We start from the raw sequence: 20,996 nt of genomic DNA, 5'->3' as shown, positions 1-20,996 counted from the left end.
GAGTCTCTCTGTATCAGCCTGAGAGAGAAACGGCTGCACCTTGGCAATGTTCCTCAGGTGGTAAGAAGCTATATTGGTCACATTCCTAATGTGTGATTCAAAATTGAGGTCAGATTCTAAAATAATACCTCGGTTTTTTACCTGGTGTTTTATCTTTATTGCCCATGAATTCATATGTGCCGTCAGATTTCTTCTGTGCTTTGGCTCCAACAATAAGTCCCTCTGCATTAACCCTTTTAGCACCATTTTCTTTTTGACTCATCATATACTGTTTATCTCTCCTGTTGCCTAGTCACTTTACCCCTAGTTATATGCATTCAGAAAGTACTCAGACCCCTTGACTTTTTCCACATTTTGTTATGTTACAGCTTTATTCTAAAATGTATTAAATTCCTCATCAATCTACACACAATACCCCATAATGACAAAGCAAAAACAGGTTATTTGTTTTTGCAAATGTATATTTTTATTTTATTTACATAGAGTACCAGTCAACAGTTTGGAAACACCTACTCATTCAAGGGTTTTTCTTAATTTTTTACTATTTTCTACATTCTAAAATAATAGTGAAGACATCAAAACTATGAAATAACACATATGGAATCATGTAGTAACCAAAAAAGTGTATATTTTGTATTTTAAATTCTTCAAAGTAGCCCCCCTTTGCCTTGATGACAGCTTTGCACACTCTTGGCATTCTCTCAGCCAGCTTCACCGGGAATGTTTTCCAACAGTCTTGAAGGAGTTCCCACATATGCTGAGCACTTGGCTGCTTTTCCTTCACTCTGCGGTCCAACTCATCCCAAACCATATCAATTGGGTTGAGGTCGGGTGATTGTGCAGGCCAGGTCATCTGATGTAGCACTCCATCACTCTCCTTCTTGGTCAAATAGCCCTTGCCCTGCCTGGAGGTGTGTTGGTTCACTGTCCTGTTGAAAAACAAATGATAGTCCCACTAAGCTCAAAACAGATGGGATGACGTATCGCTGCAGAATGATGTGGTAGCCATGCTGGTTAAGTGTGCCTTGAATTCTAAATAAATCACAGACAGTGTCACCAGCAAAGCACCCCCAAACTATCACACCTCATCCTCCATGCTTCACGGTGGGAACCACACATGCAGAGATCATCCGTTCACCAGCTCTGTGTATCACTTAGACTCAGCGGTTGGAACCAAAGGACAGATTTCCACCGTTCTAATGTCCATTGCTCGTGTTTCTTGGCCCAAGCAAATATCTTCTTCTTATTGGTGTCATTTAGTAGTGGTTTCTTGGCAGCAATTCTACACTGAAGGCCTGATTCACACAGTCTCCTCTGAACAGTTGATGTTGAGATGTGTCTGTTACTTAAACTCTGTGAAGCATTTATTTGGGCTGCAATTTCTGAGGCTGGTAACTCTAATGAACTTATCCTCTGCAGCAGAGGTAACTCTGGGTCTTCCTTTCCTGTGGGTGTCCTCATCATCATAGCGCTTTATGGTTTTTGCGACTGCACTTGAAGAAACTTTCAGTTCTTTAAATTTTCCAGATTGACTGACCTTCATGTCTTAAAGTCATGATGGACTGTCGTTTCTCTTTGCTTATTTGAGCTGTTCTTGCCATAATATGGACTTGGTCATTTAGCAAATAGCGATATCTTCTGTATACCACCCCTAACTTGTCACAGCACAACTGATTGGCTCAAACGCATTAAGAAGGAAATAAATTGCAGAGTGTGCAAAGCTGTCAAGGCAAAATGTGGCTACTTTGAAGAATCTCAAGTATAAAATATATTTTGATTTAACACTTTTTTTGGTTACTATTATTCTACAATGTAGAAAATAGTAAAAATTAAGAAAAATCCTGGAATGAGAAGGTGTGTCCAAACTTTTGACTGGAACTGTATGTAAATGTAATATATTTCAGCTTTTTATTTTTTATACATTTGCTCCAGAAAACGTTTTGTTTTGTCATTATGGGATACTGTGTGTAGGTTGATGGGGGAGATGAATCCATTTTAGAATAATGCTGTAATGTGAAAAAGTCAAGGGGTCAGAATACTTTCCAAATGCACTGTAGATTACAGATGGATTCAATTGTCATTTTTTGGCTAACGATCTAAACAAAATACTGTGTCAGTGTCAGAAAAATTATATTTGTAAAACAATTAAGAAAAATAAAACACTAATATCTAATTTACATAAGCATTCACCCCTGAGTCAATAGATGTTAGAATCACCTTTGGCAACGATTACAGCTGTGAGTCTTTCTGGGAAAGTGTCTTTGAGCTTTCCACACCTAGATTGTCCAACATATGCCCATTATTGTTTTTAAAATTATTCAAGCTCTGTCAAGTTGGTTTTTGATCATTGCTAGACAAACATTTTCAGGTCTTGCCATAGATTTTCAAGCAGATTTCAGTCAAAACTGTAACTCGGTCACTCAGGAACATTCACTGTCTTCTTGGTAATCAACTCCAGTGTAGATTTGGCCTTGTTTTAGGTTATTGTCCTGCTGAAAGGTGAATTCAACTCCCAGTGTCTGGTGGAAAGCAGACTGAACCAGGTTTTCCACTAGGATTTTGCCTGTGCTTAGCTCCATTCTGTTTCCTTCTTATCCTGAAAAATGCCCGTCATTAACGATTACAAACATACCCATAACATGATGCAACTACCACTATGCTTGAAAATTTGCAGTATTACTTTTATCTTGCTGCACACATGATGCATATTTTGGAATATGTTTTATTCTGTACAGGCTTCTTTCTTTTCACTGTGTCAATTAGGTTAGTATTGTGGAGTAACAACAATGCTGTTGATCCATCCTCAGTTTTCTATCACAGCTATTAATCTCTAACAGTTTTAAAGTCACCATTGTCCTCATGGTGAAATCCCTGAGCGGTTTCCTTCCTCTCCGGCAACTGAATTAGGAAGGACGCCTGTATCTTTGTAGTGACGGTGTATTGATACACCATCCAAAGTGTAATTAATAACTTCACCATGCTGAAAGGGATATTCAATGTCTGCAACTTATTATATGACTTGTTAAGCAAATCTTTACTCCAGAACTTATTTAGGCTTTCCAGAACATTGGGGTTGAATACTTATTGACTCAAGACATTTCAGCTTTTAATTTTAAATTAATTTGTAAAAATTCCACTTTGACATTGGGGTATTGTGTGAAGGCCAGTGCCAGAAAATGTACATTTAATCCATTAAAAAAATGCAGGCTGTACCACAATAAGAGATGGAAAAAGTCAAGGGGTGTGATACAGTGGCTTCAGAAAGTATCTACCTCAATTACCTCGTACCCCTGCACATGGGCTCGGTACTGGTGCCTGTGTATTTATCGTTACTCATTGTGTATTTATTTTTACGTGTTATAACTTTTCTATTTTCTTTCTCTCTACATTGTTGGGAAGGGCCTGCAAGGAAGCATTTCACTGTTAGTCTACACCTGTTCATTACGAAGCATGTGACGAATAACATTTTGATAGAATTGTAAAGGTCATTTCCGATTGAGCCGACATATGCAGCGTTTACCGTGAATGCAGCCTCCACTAAAGCGGGAACACTTCCTTAAAATGTAGATCACGCTGTAAAGATCCATTTCTGCGACGCCGATTGAATAGAGCCCTTTTAATCTGTGGTCCGGGAAGCGGCTCATCAATGTGTGAACTGTTTTTTGGAACGAGGGACGACGTGCTAGGATGGAGCTGCTATTCAATGGAAACGTGACACACCCAGGATGTTTTGACACAGGTGGAGTAGCTCAGATCAAATGTAATATAACTTTACACTATTGAACATTGCCCTCACACTGTTAATGTATTTTTTGTTTATGTAGAATAGGTTGCCTGCCACCACTTAGCATTGATCTCTTGTCCACAGATATGCCATTCAACAGACTAGACCTGGCTATATGGTCATTTTCATACAGTACATTCTATGTGGACAAGAATGACGCAACTTTTATTCAAGCATCTCTCCATCACAGCTCATACCAATAAAAAACACAAGTGTGCGGACAGAAATTCCAGCGACATTGAACATCTATAGAAATGACTGATGCATAAATCTGTATGTGTATGTATAAAATACTGACATGAAAATGTAAATAAAGGCTTGTAAATATATACTTACCATCTACATATGTATTTTATACAGAGATTAAAACATATATAATGCCATTAAATAGCAAAGTCCTGAAGCTTGCTGTTTGCAGCCAGTGCACCTGCGTAGCAACCCTGTCCTGATCTCTAGGCTCCTGGTCCATTTACATGTTGTAGTCATTGTTGGATTACTTTACACACCAATCTATGGTCAGGATGTCTCCTCTTGCAGGTATTCCACCAGGTAAGGGTCCTCTTTTTTTAGGGCCCGGTAGAGCTGTTCCTGGGCACGAGGTCCCTTCCTCATAATCATGTCCAGAAGGGCCTTGTTCCTCTTGATCCGTGAACTTATGTTGTCAATCTTCTCTCGCTCCACATCGTTCAGTACTTTACAGTCCTGAAGCTTGAGGAGTATGGGCTGCAATTCACCCATGCGTTCCTCCAGTTTCACTCTGTGTTTTATTATGAAGTCCTCTCCTGAGAGAGTAGGAGGATTGGCAGGAGGGGCTACAGGGAGAGGGCCGGACGCTTAGAGGGAGAAAATACTATCTTTAAAATACAGTTTAGGATGATAAAATCAAGATGTATGCTAAACATCGAAGATAAATTATGACCTCAATTCAATATTATTTTTACTACACAGGAGCACTACGAATCAGATTTCTTTACTTCCATAATGTCTTTGTTTATCATTGCGATATCATTAAATTGTGATGTTTATAATGGTAAATCTCAGTGGAATATCAAGTTACCTGTAGAGATGATTTCTGTTGGTGAAACTGCAAATGAGAAAAGAAGACCGTCTGATTAACGGTGATATAAGACTGCGTCCATTATAACCTAAACTTATGATATAAAGATGTACTAATTCAATAACAACAACTGCAATACTAGTACAGCAACTTTGTGTTACCTGGAAGCCAGACAAGTCTATCCCACACAGACTCTACACCATTATTTTCTTTCAGGAGAAGATCAACTTGTTCAACAACAGTTTGTAAGAACAACTGAAATGTTGGGATGTAGTTTTCGTAGTTTTCGTAGTTTTCAAATGCTGCATCCTGGTGTAAAATACAGTTCGTCAGTTATATCATTTTAATGTGCAAATACATTTTCATTCTCATATCAGATATCACCTTTGGTCTTATTTGATGTTCATCTGTAAGATCAGTGGAGAGGGTGTATTCTTGCTTTGGGATTAGTTGGCAGTGAGCGTTAGTTTCAATGTAGATTTCTTGGTCTCCATTTCTTCTCTTCCATTCCTCCTGTACCTTTGAATGTTTTCAGAAAAGCCCATTTTGTTATCCAATGTTTAAACTATAACACATTATCCAAGTATTAATGTTACCAAAACATGCAAATTCCAGCCAAAGTATTGTTTGACATCTCTGATCTATTCACCTACCTCCCTGATCATAACATTTCTGGGAAGCAACAACACATTAAGGATGGACCTCTTCTTAGGGACAACTGGGAGTTTGTAGAATAACAAGACAAGTGCACGTATAGGGACAGTGGGTGAGTCATCTTCCCTGACGATGCCATAAGCAGAGAATCCATTGATGTTTAATATGACATGTGTGTCGGTTATCTGAACGTCACTGATAAACTCCAAACTGTCATCCATCACATGGGCTACAGACAGGAAGTCACATCCACCCGCTGGGAAAGAAAAAGAACATGTGGAGCTTATTTCTCTGACTTGATTATCAATGATGAGTAATGATAACAGCTAAATGATGAGATATCAAAAAATTATTACAATAGGCTCATTCGGAATGACAGTTGTCTTGAAGCACTATGTCTTTCATGAAATCGTCACTCACTAGAATGAAGCTCACAGTGAGGGAGTTGTAGTTGACAGATAGACCCTTTAAGGCATGTGAATTTGAACAGGGGTCCCGCAGGCCTCTTGCCTCTCTGTGCTAGAAGCCTCCTGTCCCAGGGGACTGTCCAATAGAGCACCTCCCCCTCCCCCTCCATCCCAAACCCAAGGCCGGTTACACCACTTGGGAACAGACCTGCACTGGGGCACTTGAACCTGTTTAGAGCATATGACAATGACGTGGCATCATGATATGTTCATTTTACATTCTTTAAAAAAGTATCAATTTCAACATGTTATCCTCTCGAATGAATGGAAAAGAAGAACAAGTTACCGGTATGCTCCCCTGCTCTCCTCATATGTCTCTGTTACCAAGTTATCAGGAGACGTCTAAAATTTAAAAAACAATACCAGTAGATATTGAACCCATAGACAAAATATATGTTTTATAACTTCTCTCTTTCTTTCTTGTCAGTGAGAATCTTGTATTACCTGCAGAAGGTCAGTCAGACGCATGACTTGGTCGACCTTTCCTAATACATTCCTTAATAATTGCTCCTTGGTATCAGTTAAGCTTTGAGACAGATCCTCGATCTCCTCTTCCTTTGATCGTTCGCTAAATAAAGGACGACTGGGAAGGCATGACAGGGCATGGTCTACAGAGGGAGATTTTGGGTTACAGGAAGAGAGGAGAATCTACAAACAGATAGCAAAGAGTGCAAATTGTATTTAGTTAGTTATTAGTCTACAACTGAGGTAGCAGGACGATGACATGAGTAACATTGCATTTCCTCTAAATCTATGACTGAGGAGGGGAGGGGTGGGAGAAATAACAAACACTGTAGTTACCCTCTATAGAAGTGTTACCTGTGCTTCTGATATACATCATCAAGGAGGAACTTGGAGCACAAACATTATATATTCATTAACATTCTATAATGAGACAAGTCAAGAAGCTCAGGCACTCTTTGTTTGAACACACTGACTAAGAACCTGCACTTACCTCTGCTGTGTTCTCTCTTTAATTCATCGGCAATATTATGCAGATTCATCTCCCTCAGGATCTTCAGTGTGATCTTCACAGCTCCCTCAGGGCCGAAGATCTGCACCATCTTATCAACTTTGACCCCTATGTTGGCGTACCTTAGCTGGCTATCTGGGATTGGAGGAAAGCCGGGCAGCAGGCTGCCATTTAGGAAAAACGTAAATCTCCTTTTTTTGCTCAGCTTCATCAGAGTGACCTGCAGCAGATCTGTAACAGTCAGCGTTGTGGGTCCCTTTATAAAAAAAAGAAAACAGAACAATTTAAAACTCTTTCTCGCGTGGAGAGCACCCCAAAGAGCAAAGCCTAAATGCCAAGACCAAATGTATTATCATTCATATTTTATACACAATAACAAGTTAACTGCACACATGAGTTCCAATGACAGGACTAGGTATGTTTGTGTCTGTGAACCCAAACATCCCCTTTCCTCCTCACCATGACCAGGGCATCTTTGTTGCTTTGAATTGAAATAGGTTTTTTGTTCTTTCTTTTTTTTTTTTCTTCTTCTCTTTTTACCCTTGGACAAAGATGATGTGTGACTGCTCGGTGACACATTCCATGCTGTTTTACTCCCTGTAGTATCACAAGAGAGACAGAGAAAAGAAGTATCAATAATAACAACAATTTAATAACAGGTAGATGGGAGTGGGAAAGGCAACATTTGGTAGTCAACCACACACAAAAGCAGCACCATTTTAAAATGTCATACACACCTAGCGACTTCATGTTTTCATATAATTTTACCTTGAACATAAAACATAAATCCAGTGATGTAACATGAGCAGTGCTATAGTAGCCTAGCGGTTGGAGCGTTGAGCCAGCAACCGTAAGGTCGCCGCTCTGCCCTTGAGCAAGATAGTTAAAAAACTTCTTCGGGATCGGTGTCCCTTCCACGGGACGGTTGAGCTAATGTAGGCTAATGCGATTAGCATGAAGTTGTAAGTAACAGGAAAATGTCCCAGGACATAGACATATCTGATATTGGGAGAAAGCTTAAATTCTTGTTAATCTAACTGCACTGTCCAATTTACAGTGGCTATTACAGTGAAAAAATACCATGCTATTGTTTGAGGAGAGTGCACAATTTTGAACATGATAAGTTAGGCACATTTGGGCAGTCTTGATACATTTAACAGAAATGCAATTGTTCATTGGATCAGTCTAAAACTTTGCCCATACACTGATGCCATCTAGTGGCCAAAATCTAAATTGCACCTGGGCTGGAATAATACATTATGGCCTTTCTCTTGCATTTCAAAGATGGTACAAAAAAAATACAATTGAACGGTTGTTTTTTTCTTTGTATTATCTTTTACCAGATCTATTGTGTTATATTCCACTACATTCCTTTCACATTTCCATAAACTTCAAAGTGTTTCCTTTCAAATGGTACCAAGCATATGCATATCCTTGCTTCAGGGCCTGAGCTACAGGTAGGTAGATTTGGGTATGTCATTTTAGGCAAAATTGGAAAAAAACGGTCTAATTAGTAAAACACAAGTCTCAACGTCAACAGTGAAGAGGCGACTCTGGGATGCAGGCCTTCTAGGCAGAGTTCCTCTGTCCAGTGTCTGTGTTCTTTTGCCCATCTTAATCTTTTATTTTTATTGGCCAGTCTGAGATATGGCTTTTTCTTTGCAACTCTGCCAAGAAGGTCAGCATCTCAGAGTCGCCTCTTCACTGTTGACGTTGAGACTGGTGTTTTGCAGGTACTATTTAATGAAGCTGCCAGATGAGGATTTGTGTGGCGTCTGCTTCTCAAACTAGACACTCTAATGTACTTGTCCTCTTGCTCAGCTGTGCACCGGGGCCTCCCACTCTTTCTATTCTGGTTAGAGACAGTTTGTGCTGTTCTGCGAAGGGAGTTGTACACAGCGTTGTACGAGATCTTCAGTTTCTTGGCAATTTCTCACATGGAATAGCCTTCATTTCTCAGAACAAGAATAGACTGACGAGTTTCAGAAGAAAGGTCTTTGTTTCTGGTCATTTTGAGCCTGTAATCGAACCCACAAATGCTGATGCTCCAGATACTCAACTAGTCTAAAGAAGGCCAGTTTTATTGCTTCGTTAATTCAAAACAACAGTTTTCAGCTGTGCTAACATAATTGCAAAAGGGTTTTCTAATGATCAATTACCCTTTTAACATGATAAACTTGGATTAGCTAACACAATGTGCCATTGGAACACAGGAGTGATGGTTACTGATAATGGGCCTCTGTAACAGTATAACTTTAAACCGTTCCCTCGCCCCGACACGGGCGCGAACCAGGGACCTTCTGCACACATCAACAACGGTCGCTATGTAGATATTCCATTAAAAAAATTAACAATCAGCCGTTTCCAGCTACAATAGTCATTTACAACATTAACAATGTCTGCATTGTATTTCTCATCAATATCATGTTATTTTAAATGGACAAAAAAAATTGCTTTTCTTTCAAAAACAAGGACATTTCTAAGTGACCCCAAACTTTTGAACGGTAGTGTATGTACGATAAGTCCACTCTCTTTGTCTCTCCCGCTCTTTATCTTTCCCCATCCTCTTTCCATTGTGTAACAAGCCATGAAATCGGGTTAGTCCGCAAGGGACTTTTCATTGCATTATGTTAGAAATCAATAACCTATACCATGTGTGTGTGTTTATGTATTTCTTTGTGATTATTTAGTTAATAATTTTTTTACTAAGACAGTTTGTGTATCGCTGATTCATCACTTAGGTTAGGGTTCGTGCAGATTTACGAAGTCAATGACGTTTAGAATGAGACTGATATAAGGAAATTATTGATTGATGACTGTTATGATATCAATATATTTTTGAGTTAATTCGGGAAATGGTAACTCATTAAATAAACTTTCCCGTGGTGCCCCAAATTCCTAGTGAGTTAATTGTTACATGATTCATTTAATTGAGTAATAATTAAACGTAGTAGGTAATTATTCGATGAATAGCAGTCATCACATTAATATAGTCACATCACGACACCCCTAACAACAACTACTCCCTGGGCGCTGTGGATGTCGATTAAGGCAGCCCCTCGCACCGCTCTGATTCAGAGGGGTTCGGTTAAATGCAGAAGACACATTCAGGTTGTGCAACTGACTAGGTGTTTTGATGTTTTATGTTTCTCGCTCCTGCTTATGAGGAAAGGAGTGATTCTTTTTTAAATTAAATCGACCACAATTGCAAACTTCCATATTTTTCGATTGTTCCCTCCTTACTGTTTGTAATCTTTCATGACACCCTATGCCAAATGTTGCTTGCTGGTAACAATGTCCTCATAATGCACAGATTGTTTTGTCTTGCTGTATTACCTAGTCTGTAATTATTCCTTAATTTCTCAGCGAGATCAAACCACTTCATCATCTTCAGGATCACCACTGTGATCTTCACAGCATATTCGGGGCTGTAGCTCTGCACCATCTTATCCACTGTGACCTTTGTGTCAGCGTTCTCCAGTTGGTTCCATGGGATGGGGGGAAATATGGACAGCAGGCAGTGAGCCAGGTGACTCAAAAATCTCTTAAACTCTTCTGCATTTAGCATCTCTAGAGTAGCAAGGAGCAGATCTGGAACAGATGGCATTGTGGGGCACATTTCAGTGGCTTTGCTGCTCAACTGCTTTTTGTCCAAGGCACTCAAAGAACTGCTAATCAAGCTGATGTATTCTCCTTTGTCACCGGAAACTCTGCGAGACGAGGATGGTGTTCTGACTTGAAGATCGTTTAATGAGAGACTGCGTTTCAGCATCCCTTTTAGTTGAGGTTTGATATTGGGGTAAGGGCCTTCTGTGAGCAAGAAAGAGAGTGAAAACAGGTTATCGTTTTGCAGTAGATGTCTTCTTACTGAATAATAAGTGTTGAACTATTGAAGAGTTTAATTCCAAAACGCTAGATATCCATTTTCAGAAATGTTGTTAAATTAGCTTTTATCGTTAAAATAAATTCTGAAAGAAATTGGTGTGTTTTTTTCACTATGTAATCATTGCATGGGGTTGTTCAATGACAGATTAAACAAATAGATGTCTATCACGTGATGGTTTCATTTCAGATAGACAAATAATCATGTTATTTTGCAAATTGCTACATATCTGCCTCACTCAGAGAAATAAGTAGTTCTGCTAGGTTTTACACATTCAAATGCAACAAATAACTAAACATTTTATAAAGAAATGTACAAATGATACATTGTAACACACAAATAATAATTAAATAATTCAAAACATTTACATTTTAGTCACTTAGCAGATGCTCTTATCCAGAGCGAATTACAGTAAGTGCATTTATCTCAAGATAGCTAGGTGAGACAACCACATCACTGTCAAATATACAGGATACAAACATTCCACAATGGATATATAGTGTTTTGCAAAAACACATCTAAAATCTCAAATAAAAATCTGAGAACAGTAATATTTTACACACACATGAAGATACCCATATGCAATCATTTCTGATTACTTTTTAAAATTTTAATTGTGGATATAGCGTTTTGGAAAAAAATACATACTTTTTCAGCAGTTGAAAATAAAACTGAATGACAGACATAATTGTATGTTAGCATAGATCTCATGCACTTCACCTGCTCCTCTCTCAGGAATGCTTATGTGCGGTGGAGCTGAAATGGCGGTAATGTCTATGACATCACAGGTCTCATATATATCTTCTCCTTCAGGAATGATGTGAGGTTGTGGTGACCCCACATCGCACATGGAGACATATTCTTCACCTGCACCTTCAATGTCATCATAGGTCTCCTGGTCTTCACTTGCTCCAGGGGTAGTCAGTAAGCCTTTAGAGCATGGAATAACTTGTCTGTAGTTTATCTCTAACTTTTTTGCAAGATCAAACTGTTTTAAATTCCTCAGGATCCTCAGTGTGACCTTCACAGCGTCCTCAGGGCCGAAGCTCTGCACCATCTCATCCACTGTGTCCTGCCTGTCAGGGTCATCCAGCTGGCTCTCTGGAATGGGGGGAAATATGGGCAGCAGGCTAGTCAAGAACCACTGAAATTGCTCCAGGTTTCCTCCTCCCTCAGTCAACTCCTCCAGAGTGGCCAGCAGCAGTAGCTCCTTAGCAGGCAGCATTATGGTTCCCTAAAACAACCAAACAGGTGAGTTGTCTATGACATGTAAACTAGAAACGGATATAATTTGAGCAAAGAACATGAACACATCTGTATCGTTAGTAGAATATACTAGAATCTTTCAACTGGTCTCAATATCAAATTTCATCATTAGACAGATTAATTTGGGAACTGCCAACACACACACACACTCACATTTTGCATACAGTCTCTTACGTTTTAGATTTTAGTCATAGCAGACGCTCTTATCCAGAGCGACTTATTAAGATAGCTACAGATGTAGGATCTTCATTTGACCAGTTTCTCACTGCAGGAAAATAATCCTGCAGCAACATGAAATGTGAATGATTGTGTGGAGTGTAATTAATTTACATTTGTGTAGGGGTTGATAAATTTGTTATTAGGGCAAATCAAGTGGAACGTGTAAAGTGAAAATTACAAACAGAAGCTTAAACCTTGAATCCACTAAGTTTGCATTTTCTGCTGTGCAGGAAATTTCCTGCAACAATAGGGTAATGCAATTAAGATCCTACATCTGTAGGTGAGACATCACAGTCCTAGTAAGTAAAATGTTCCTCAATAAAGAAGTTATCAGCAAAGTCAGCTCTAGTAGGAAAAGACAAGTGCAGGTTTTTGCTCTGCACTTTTAAAAGGTCCAGTATGTAGCTTTGAGGGCGACCGGCCAAATGTTATAGATCTATCATTCTCATATGCAGTAGATTCATTATATGTGCAAAATTTCTATGCATCCCATCCTTAAAGGCCCACCTCAGAGGAAGTTGCCGCACCTATTTCAGAGAAGGGGCTAGCTGCATCCCAATATGGCGACCTGAGTATGGGCGAGTGGGTGTGTCAAAAGTGGGCGTGTGGAAAAGAGTGGGTGTGTCAATGGGAAAGCAGTGGGCAAGTGGAAAAGAGTGGGTGTGTCAATGGGAAAGCAGTGGGCGTGTCAATGGGAAAGCAGTGGGCGTGTCAATGGGAAAGCAGTGGGCGTGTCAATGGGAAAGCAGTGGGCGTGTCAATGGGAAAGCAGTGGGCGTGTCAATGGGAAAGCAGTGGGTGTGTCAATGGGAAAGCAGTGGGCGTGTCAATGGGAAAGCAGTGGGTGTGTCAATGGGAAAGCAGTGGGTGTGTCAAAAGCATTCTGCTTTTACGGTTTTGATTGAGCAGTTTTTCCTCTTCCATTTCTTACCATGCAATACATTGAGCTACCATGCTGATGTTTTTAAACCAGAGGATGAGTCTGAGTCGTATTTCACTGTTAGTTTTACACAAATAATTGTACATTTTAAGTTATAAAACTGACGATTGTTTATCTGTGACTTGAGTATTGATGAGGGCTGTACTGTTGCTTCATGCGTTGTATGCGTGTGATCAAGTATGACTTTCACCCTGATATTGGCTACTAGATAGCTACTTCCCATGCAGTTGCCGGACAGTAGCACTTGTCAAGCGGGAGCAGAGGGCACTGTGATCCGGTGTTGTTGCCGTTCAGCCCTTCCCATTGAATAGTAGACTGTACAGTGCATTCGGAAAGTATTCAGACCCCTTGACTTTTTCCACATTTTGTTACGTTACTGACTTATTCAAAAATGGATTCAATTTTTTTTCCCCCTCATCAATCTACACACAATACCCCATAATGACAAAGCTAAAACAGATTTTTTTTCTAATTTATTACAAATAAAAAAAAACATACAATATTTACATAAATATTCAAACTCTTTGCTATGATACTCGAAATTGAGCTCAGGTGCATCCTGTTTCCATTGATCATCCTTGCGATGTTTCTACAACTTCATTGGAGTCCACCTGTGGTAAATTCAATTGATTGGACATGATTTAGAAAAGGGACACACCTGTCTATATAAGGTCCCACAGTTGACAGTGTATGTCTGAGCAAAAACCAAGCCATGAGGTCGAAGGAATTGTCCGTAGAGCTCAGAGACAGGATTGTGTGAAGGCACAGATCTGGGGAAGGGTACCAAAAAATGTCTGCATCATTGAAGGTCCCCTAGAATACAGTGGCCTCCTTCAGTCTTAAATGTAAGACGTTTGGAACCACCAAGACTCTTCCTAGAACTAGACAAGTATTCAGACCATTTAGTCGGTACTCAATTAAATTTAGCACAGGTAGGCTCCAATCAAGTTGTAGAAACATCAAGGATGATCAATGGAAACAGGATACACCTGAGCTCAATTTTGAGTCTGATAGCAAAGGGTCTGAATACTTATGTAAATAAGCTATTTCTGTTTTTTTATAAATGTGCAAACATTTCTAAAAACCCTGTTTTTGCTTTGTCATTATGGGTTATTGTATGTAGATTGATGAGGGGGGGGAAAGTAATTTAATACATTTTAGAATAAGTCTAACGTAACAAAATGTGGAAAAAGTCGAGGGGTCTGAATATTTTCCGAATGCACTGTATGTATCAAGGTGACATCTAGATGGTTATCAATATTAGTTATTTATTGTGTAAGCTGCTGTAAATTGCTACATTAGCTACCGATGGCGACACGACCTTGATACCCAGTAGGACGCACTTCAAGTAGGAACCACTTCAAGTCGGCAGGCACAACACCGGAGCACTGGTCGCCAGCTTACTATCGACTCGTGGTGCAGCCCAATCAGCCACGCAAAACGCTTGAGTGGCAACAAATCTGCCCATTTTGCTGATAAGCTTTCCATACACTCACTCGCCTATACTCCGGGCTGCAGCTACCCATACCTGCTACCCTATATATACAAAAGTATGTGGACATCCCTTCAAATTAGTGGATTCAGCAATTTGGCCACATCCGTTTTTGACAGGTGTATAAACTCGAGCACACAGCCATGCAATCTCCATAGATTGGCCTTACTGAAGAGCTCAGTGACTTTCAACGTGGCGCCGTCATAGGATGCTTTCCTTTCCAACAAGTCAGTTCATAAAATGTCTGCCCTGCTAGAGCTGCCCCGGTCAACTGTAAGTGCTGTTATTGTGTGGTGGAAATGTCTAGGAGCAACTATGACTCAGCAGCGAAGTGGTAAGCCACACAAGCTCACATAACAGGACTGCCAAGTGCTGAAGCGCGTAAAAATCCTACAACACTCACTACCAAGTTCCAAACTGCCTCGGGGAGCAAAGTCAGCACAAAAATTATTAGTCGGGAGCTTCATGAAATAGGTTTCCATGGCTGAGCAGCCGGACAGAAGCCTAAGATCACCATGCAAAATTCCAAGCGTTGAGTAGCACTTGTAGCCATTGGACTCTGGAACAGTGGAAACACATTCTCTGGAGTGAAGAATCACGCTTCACCATCTGGCAGTCCGACGGACTAATCTGGGTTTGGCGGATGCCAGGAAAACGCTACCTGCCCCAATGCATAGTGCCAACTGTAAAGTTTGGTGGAGGAGGAAAAATGGTCTGGGGCTGTTTTTCATGGTTTGGGCTAGGCCCCATAGTTCCAGTGAAGGGAAATCATAACGCTTCCGCATACAATGACTATAGCTCCCTTCAGTGACCACGAGCACAACCGTTCCTTGATTTTAACTGGCGGCTTTATTCTGTAGATTTAGTCAGAATTATCACCTTCCGTGAGAACTATAAAGTAAATGAAAAATACAGTTAAGCACACTCTTACAACCTTATCTTACGAGTGACTTATTAGCTTGGTACAACTCTGAAGTGCTTACATACAAAAACAGTTTAGCTGGCGCTATAACAGTATTAGATTAAACACATGAAAAAAGGAAAAATACCTCATTGGCTGCTTATTACAGAAGGGAGGAAATCAAGCTTCACACTTATTATTCCTGACATGAATTCACGCTTCATCCTTAATTATTATAACGTTACCATCCTAACATATACGCTTCAAACTTTATGAACTACACCCGATGACATGAAAACTTAGCTAACACAGCGCGGGATTGCCTTCCCTCCAAAAGTGTGTTGCTACAATAAGGATCCCCGTTACAACAGTTATTAGCTACGTAGTTCCGCTTCTCTTATCATTTCCCCGCACAGCGGACACGTAAACAATTCAAACACAAAACAACGACATAACCTGTAAATCTAACTGGCAGTTACATACAGTTAAGCACACTCTTACAACCTTATCTTACGAGTGACTTATTAGCTTGGTACAACTCTGAAGTGCTTACATACAAAAACAGTTTAGCTGGCGCTATAACAGTATTAGATTAAACACATGAATAAAGGAAAAATACCTCATTGGCTGCTTATTACAGAAGGGAGGAAATCAAGCTTCACACTTATTATTCCTGACATGAATTCACGCTTCATCCTTAATTTATAATAACGTTACCATCCTAACATATACGCTTCAAACTTTATGAACTACACCCGATGACATGAAAACTTAGCTAACACAGCGCGGGATTGCCTTCCCTCCAAAAGTGTGTTGCTACAATAAGGATCCCCGTTACAACAGTTATTAGCTACGTAGTTCCGCTTCTCTTATCATTTCCCCGCACAGCGGACACGTAAACAATTCAAACACAAAACAACGACATAACCTGTAAGTCTAACTGGCAGTTACAATGACATTCTAGACGATTCTGTGCTTCCAATGTTGTGGCAACAGTTTGAGGATGGCCCTTTCCTGTTTCAGCATGACAATGCCCCCGTGCACAAAGCGAGGTCCATACAAAAATGGTTTGTCGAGATCGGTGTGGAAGAACTTGACTGGCCTGCACAAACCCCTGACCTCAACCCCATCGAACACTTTTGGGATAAATTGGAACGCCGACTGCGAGCCACAATGCTTGTACGGCTCCGGTTAACTTGAATAAAGAGGAACTTAAGTTTTAAAGAACAGTTGTTTTCTTTACTATTTTTTAGACAAGAAGATACAACATGGTACCAAGAGTGACACTACTCGCCTTTGACTCACCCATCGAGTTTTGGTCGAAAATGCTGAACTGCGCCAAGAGGCTTCACGTCAACTAGCTAACTAGCCACTGGGCTAATGAGACTGGGGTAAAGATAACCACTCCGGAGCATGCAGTGCATGTAGCTAGTCATTTTAAGCTAGCCACAATAAGGATTAGACACAATAGTGGAATTTTTAGTTTGCCTTCAAAATAAAAGTATGTAATTGACAGTGATACAAATGAATACAAATAGTAGAATTATGAGTCGGATAAATGCCATAAATACAGGTCAAATTAGACCAAAGAGCCAATATGGGTTGAGGAAAAAGAGGTATTGAAACAATGGGGCAAAGTAGGAATAGATCTCTGTTCTCTTGAGGGCAAGAACTATGTTCTACTGATGGACTATTGCTCTCATTGCCCAGAGAGCTTTGCTGAAGGACACTACTGCTAGTCAGGTGATAACTCACATTAAGTCATTCTTTGCTCGTCATGGGGTCGCAGAGGTAGTCCGTACGGACAACGCCTCACAGTTGAGCTTTCAGGGATTTTACTAAACTGTACGGGTTCAAGCGCGTCACATCCAGCCCACTGTGCCAACAGTCTAATCATGGGTTAGTCAAGAACAGTGAACCTACTGCTTCAGAAAGCTCTCAACTCAAGACAGATCAATATCTAGCTTTGTTAAACTACAGGGCTACGCCACTAAAACATGGTATGTCTCCTGCAGAGCTGTTGTTCAACAGGTAACTTAACACTAGGTTGCCAGTACTCCTAGAAACAGAGAAGGATGACAAGGTCTTTCTTAACAAACGGAGAGAAAAGAGTGAACGGATAAGGTACTATGACAAAGGGTCCAAAGTGCACTCAGTCCAAATGATAGGGTGAAAATGCATGATGGTAAAACAGAGCGTTGAGGCCTGTGTGGTGAAAACAGTGGCAACCAGGTCATGATGTAATGACACCTGAGGGAGTTACACACAGGAGAAACGGGAGACAATTGAGAGTACAGGTCAGACAACTTCAAGCCCAGACACTCCTGTGTCAAATCCACCAGGGCAGCCTGTTGAAATGAGACTGTCAGGTAGAGAATTAAAAGCACCTCAGAGGCTGATTGAGGAAGTATACATGTGTTATTGAAATGCAGTATTCACTATGCAAAGAAGTGTAGCCAGGATTTATAAAGAATTGTTATTGTTTTATCTTAAGGGAAACGGGATATCTTGATAAGACGGAAGTGGCACATTGTATCTCAGGCCACTTGACCACTTTGGGGACGCACCGCCCGAGTGGAAGAGCGGGACATCCCAGCTCAAAGCACGAGCCTTGTACGGCTCCGGTTTACTTGAATAAAGATTTTATGTTTTAAAGAGCAGTTGTGTGAAGGATGGTTTTGTTCTCTTTTTAACAAAAATATATGCCTTATAGAAATAGGACATGTTAATCACAAAACATAGAGTGACTGCAGAAAAGCTGTTGTTAATCTAGGGTGTCAACTGTGCAAACCACAAGGTTGAGGAATGTGTAGGAAAAATGCTCTGCTTTACCCTGCGTGATGATACAGTGAACCCGTATATACGAAAATTGCATTTACCACCTGTGTTAAATAAAAATACTTAAAGTATATTCAGTGACTCTGAATCACATTTTATCCTGATACCAGATTTGATTGACGCAACCTTTTACAGTTGTTTTCTTTACTATTTCATAGACCAGAATGAACTAGTTTTAGACAATCAGCATTCAGGGCTCAAAACAACCAGTTTATAACAAATAAGGCACTGATTGACAGCTGTCAATGTAACTAGATAGCATACTAACCTTACATAGCTAATGAAAGATATATGAGCACCATTTCAGTTAAGACAGGCATACTGTAAATCAGGTGAAAATAATTATTTCAGAAAAAGACTACCTCTCATGAGACTAGTCCGTCCCAGCTTACACCGTGCCTATACGATGAGTTGAGTATTGAGGTTTGTCTGACTCTCCTTGCCTTTTGATAATTCCAGTGAAACTGTCGGATTCCAGACGTCATTAATATTTGGACATGCATACGAACAATATGAAATAGCTATATTCTTTGTTATCTCTTATCATTTCAGCCAGCTAGATATCAATGTATTATCTAAATTGCGGCCGCGAATCTGCCATAGAAATATAAACAATATAAACTCCGGTTATATGGTTAGCCTAACTATTGAAGCAATGGGCGAGTTCGATTTGCATGGCCCGGTGCCCCTGTTGTGTAAAGCCATATTTTTTTTATCAATGAAATGGTCAAAAATGAGCAATCCCTGCACCGAGTCATGCAAAAAAAACATATTTTAATTTGCTCCATGGCTCAAGCAGCCAGAGACGGAAGAGGAAGCACCATTCGCTGTTTTTTGTCAATGTGAGACACAAATGTAGACCGGAACCATTTCTTTCTCTATGATAAAACGTCTGAGTGAACTATCGTCATTTATCGACCATCTTTGCTGTGGCCAAAATTATATATTATATTGCCCAGTCCAGGCGCGATTCGCAGGTGTATTTGATTAATAAACAATGCCATGCTGGTGTGTGGTACCATTCAAATAAAACCCAGCCCTGAAACGTAGGCCAAAAATAATTTACATGTCATTGGTACGAATTCGCAGTCCTAAATATGATCATACTTTGACTTACATCGTTTAACTAGACAAGCCAGTTAAGAACAAATTCTTATTTACAATGACGACCTACCGGGGAACAGTGGGTTAACTGCCTTGTTCAGGAGCAGAACTATAGATTTTACCTTGTCAGCTCGAGGATTCGATCCAGAAACCTTTCGGTTGAACATCATGGGTTAGCTCTGGCCATCGTCTTTCATCTCGGAAAAAGTGGATTTCTACTGGTGTGGGTGTTTAAGACTTGTTTTTGCGTCTTTTTACTTTTGGTTTTGTACACCAACAACCTCTTAAGGATCCGCCCCTTTTTTTCAATTTCCACCTAAAATGACATACCCAAATCTAACTGCCTGTATCTCAGGCCCTGAAGCAAGGATATGCATATTCTTGGTACCATTTACATTGACATTTACATTTAAGTCATTTGAAAGGAAACACTTTGAAGTTTGTGGAAATGTTAAAGGAATGCAGGAGAATATAACACAATAGATCTGGTAGAAGATAATACAAAGAAAAAAACAACCGTTATTTTGTATTTTTTGTACCATCATCTTTGAAATGCAAGAGAAAAGCCATAATGTGTTATTCCAGCCCAGGTGCAATTTAGAGTTTGGCCACTAGATGGCAGCAGCGTATGTGCAACGTTTTAGACTGATCCAATGAACCATTGCATTTATGTTCAAAATGTTGTATCGAGACTGCCCAAATGTGCCTAATTTGTTTATTAATAACTTTTCATGTTCAACATTGTGCACTCTCCTCAAACAATACAATTTTATTATTTCACTGTAATAGCTACTGTAAATTGGACAGTGCAGTTAGATTAACAAGAATTTAAGCTTTCTACCTATATCAGATATGTCTATGTCCTGGGAAATGTTCTTGTTACTTACAACCTCATGCTAATCGCATTACCCTACATTAGCTCAACCGTTCCATGGACGTGACACTGATCCCGAATAAGTTTTTTTATACAGCTGAACACACGCAATTTGGTTATTTTAAAGCTATTTCACAGATGTTTAGATTGTATCTTACAATGATTCTCTATTATGTATGTAAGTCATTGTTCTCCACACTAGGGAAATGTAACTCCTCTTAAATTCAAAGACAGTGCTCTAGATGTAAGGACTGACAATCTTTGATATTGAATAAATAGTTATAACCATATTTTGAAGGTATCGAGGGGTTGGTTGTTAAGCAACAAAACTGACACCTGCAACTATGGGACAAAATAGATGGGATTGGCTTAGGTTGTTGACAAATATAAACTATATCGTCTCCAAATGTTTATTGAAATCATACATTTGCACAAATACACCGTTGCAGCTGTTGGTTAGCTAGCTAGCTAATTTTAGCCATATAAGCATTTCACATGAAATCAGTCAAAACACATCAAAACAAAACATGGGTATCAATAACAA

The 20,996-nt window shown here is 39.8% G+C and overlaps 1 protein-coding gene and 2 long non-coding RNA genes across 5 annotated transcripts; 1 reads left to right on the top strand and 2 right to left on the bottom strand.

Annotated features, from left to right (window-relative positions):
* Nucleotides 1–2,597: 2,597 nt before the first annotated feature.
* Nucleotides 2,598–4,115, top strand: LOC139544356 (uncharacterized). Its single transcript, XR_011668853.1, has 2 exons — nt 2,598–3,739; nt 3,869–4,115. It is a non-coding gene; the product is annotated as an uncharacterized lncRNA (long non-coding RNA).
* Nucleotides 3,904–19,876, bottom strand: LOC139544355 (caspase recruitment domain-containing protein 8-like). 3 transcript variants are annotated; one of them, XM_071351378.1, is made up of 13 exons: nt 19,701–19,876; nt 11,539–12,052; nt 10,272–10,745; nt 7,395–7,532; nt 6,918–7,191; nt 6,407–6,570; nt 6,249–6,304; nt 5,916–6,130; nt 5,495–5,751; nt 5,226–5,360; nt 5,003–5,150; nt 4,842–4,868; nt 3,904–4,617 (listed from the first exon to the last, which is right to left on the bottom strand). In XM_071351378.1, the coding sequence occupies exons 4-13, from the start codon at nt 7,512–7,514 to the stop codon at nt 4,301–4,303; spliced, it is 1,713 nt and encodes a 570-aa protein (XP_071207479.1). In that variant the 5' UTR covers nt 7,515–7,532; nt 10,272–10,745; nt 11,539–12,052; nt 19,701–19,876; the 3' UTR covers nt 3,904–4,300. The 3 variants fall into 3 exon arrangements, with proteins under 3 accessions (XP_071207479.1, XP_071207480.1, XP_071207478.1); XM_071351379.1 differs by lacking the exon at nt 19,701–19,876 and adding an exon at nt 18,837–19,352; XM_071351377.1 differs by lacking the exons at nt 10,272–10,745; nt 11,539–12,052 and having other exon boundaries at nt 19,701–19,862.
* LOC139544357 (uncharacterized) lies at nt 15,566–16,099 on the bottom strand. Its single transcript, XR_011668854.1, has 2 exons — nt 15,785–16,099; nt 15,566–15,626 (listed from the first exon to the last, which is right to left on the bottom strand). It is a non-coding gene; the product is annotated as an uncharacterized lncRNA (long non-coding RNA).
* Nucleotides 19,877–20,996: the final 1,120 nt, after the last annotated feature.

This window comes from Salvelinus alpinus, chromosome 18, assembly GCF_045679555.1.
Source record: "Salvelinus alpinus chromosome 18, SLU_Salpinus.1, whole genome shotgun sequence".
Taxonomy (NCBI): Eukaryota; Metazoa; Chordata; class Actinopteri; order Salmoniformes; family Salmonidae; genus Salvelinus; species Salvelinus alpinus.
This window is presented reverse-complemented; position numbering and strand designations above follow the sequence as displayed.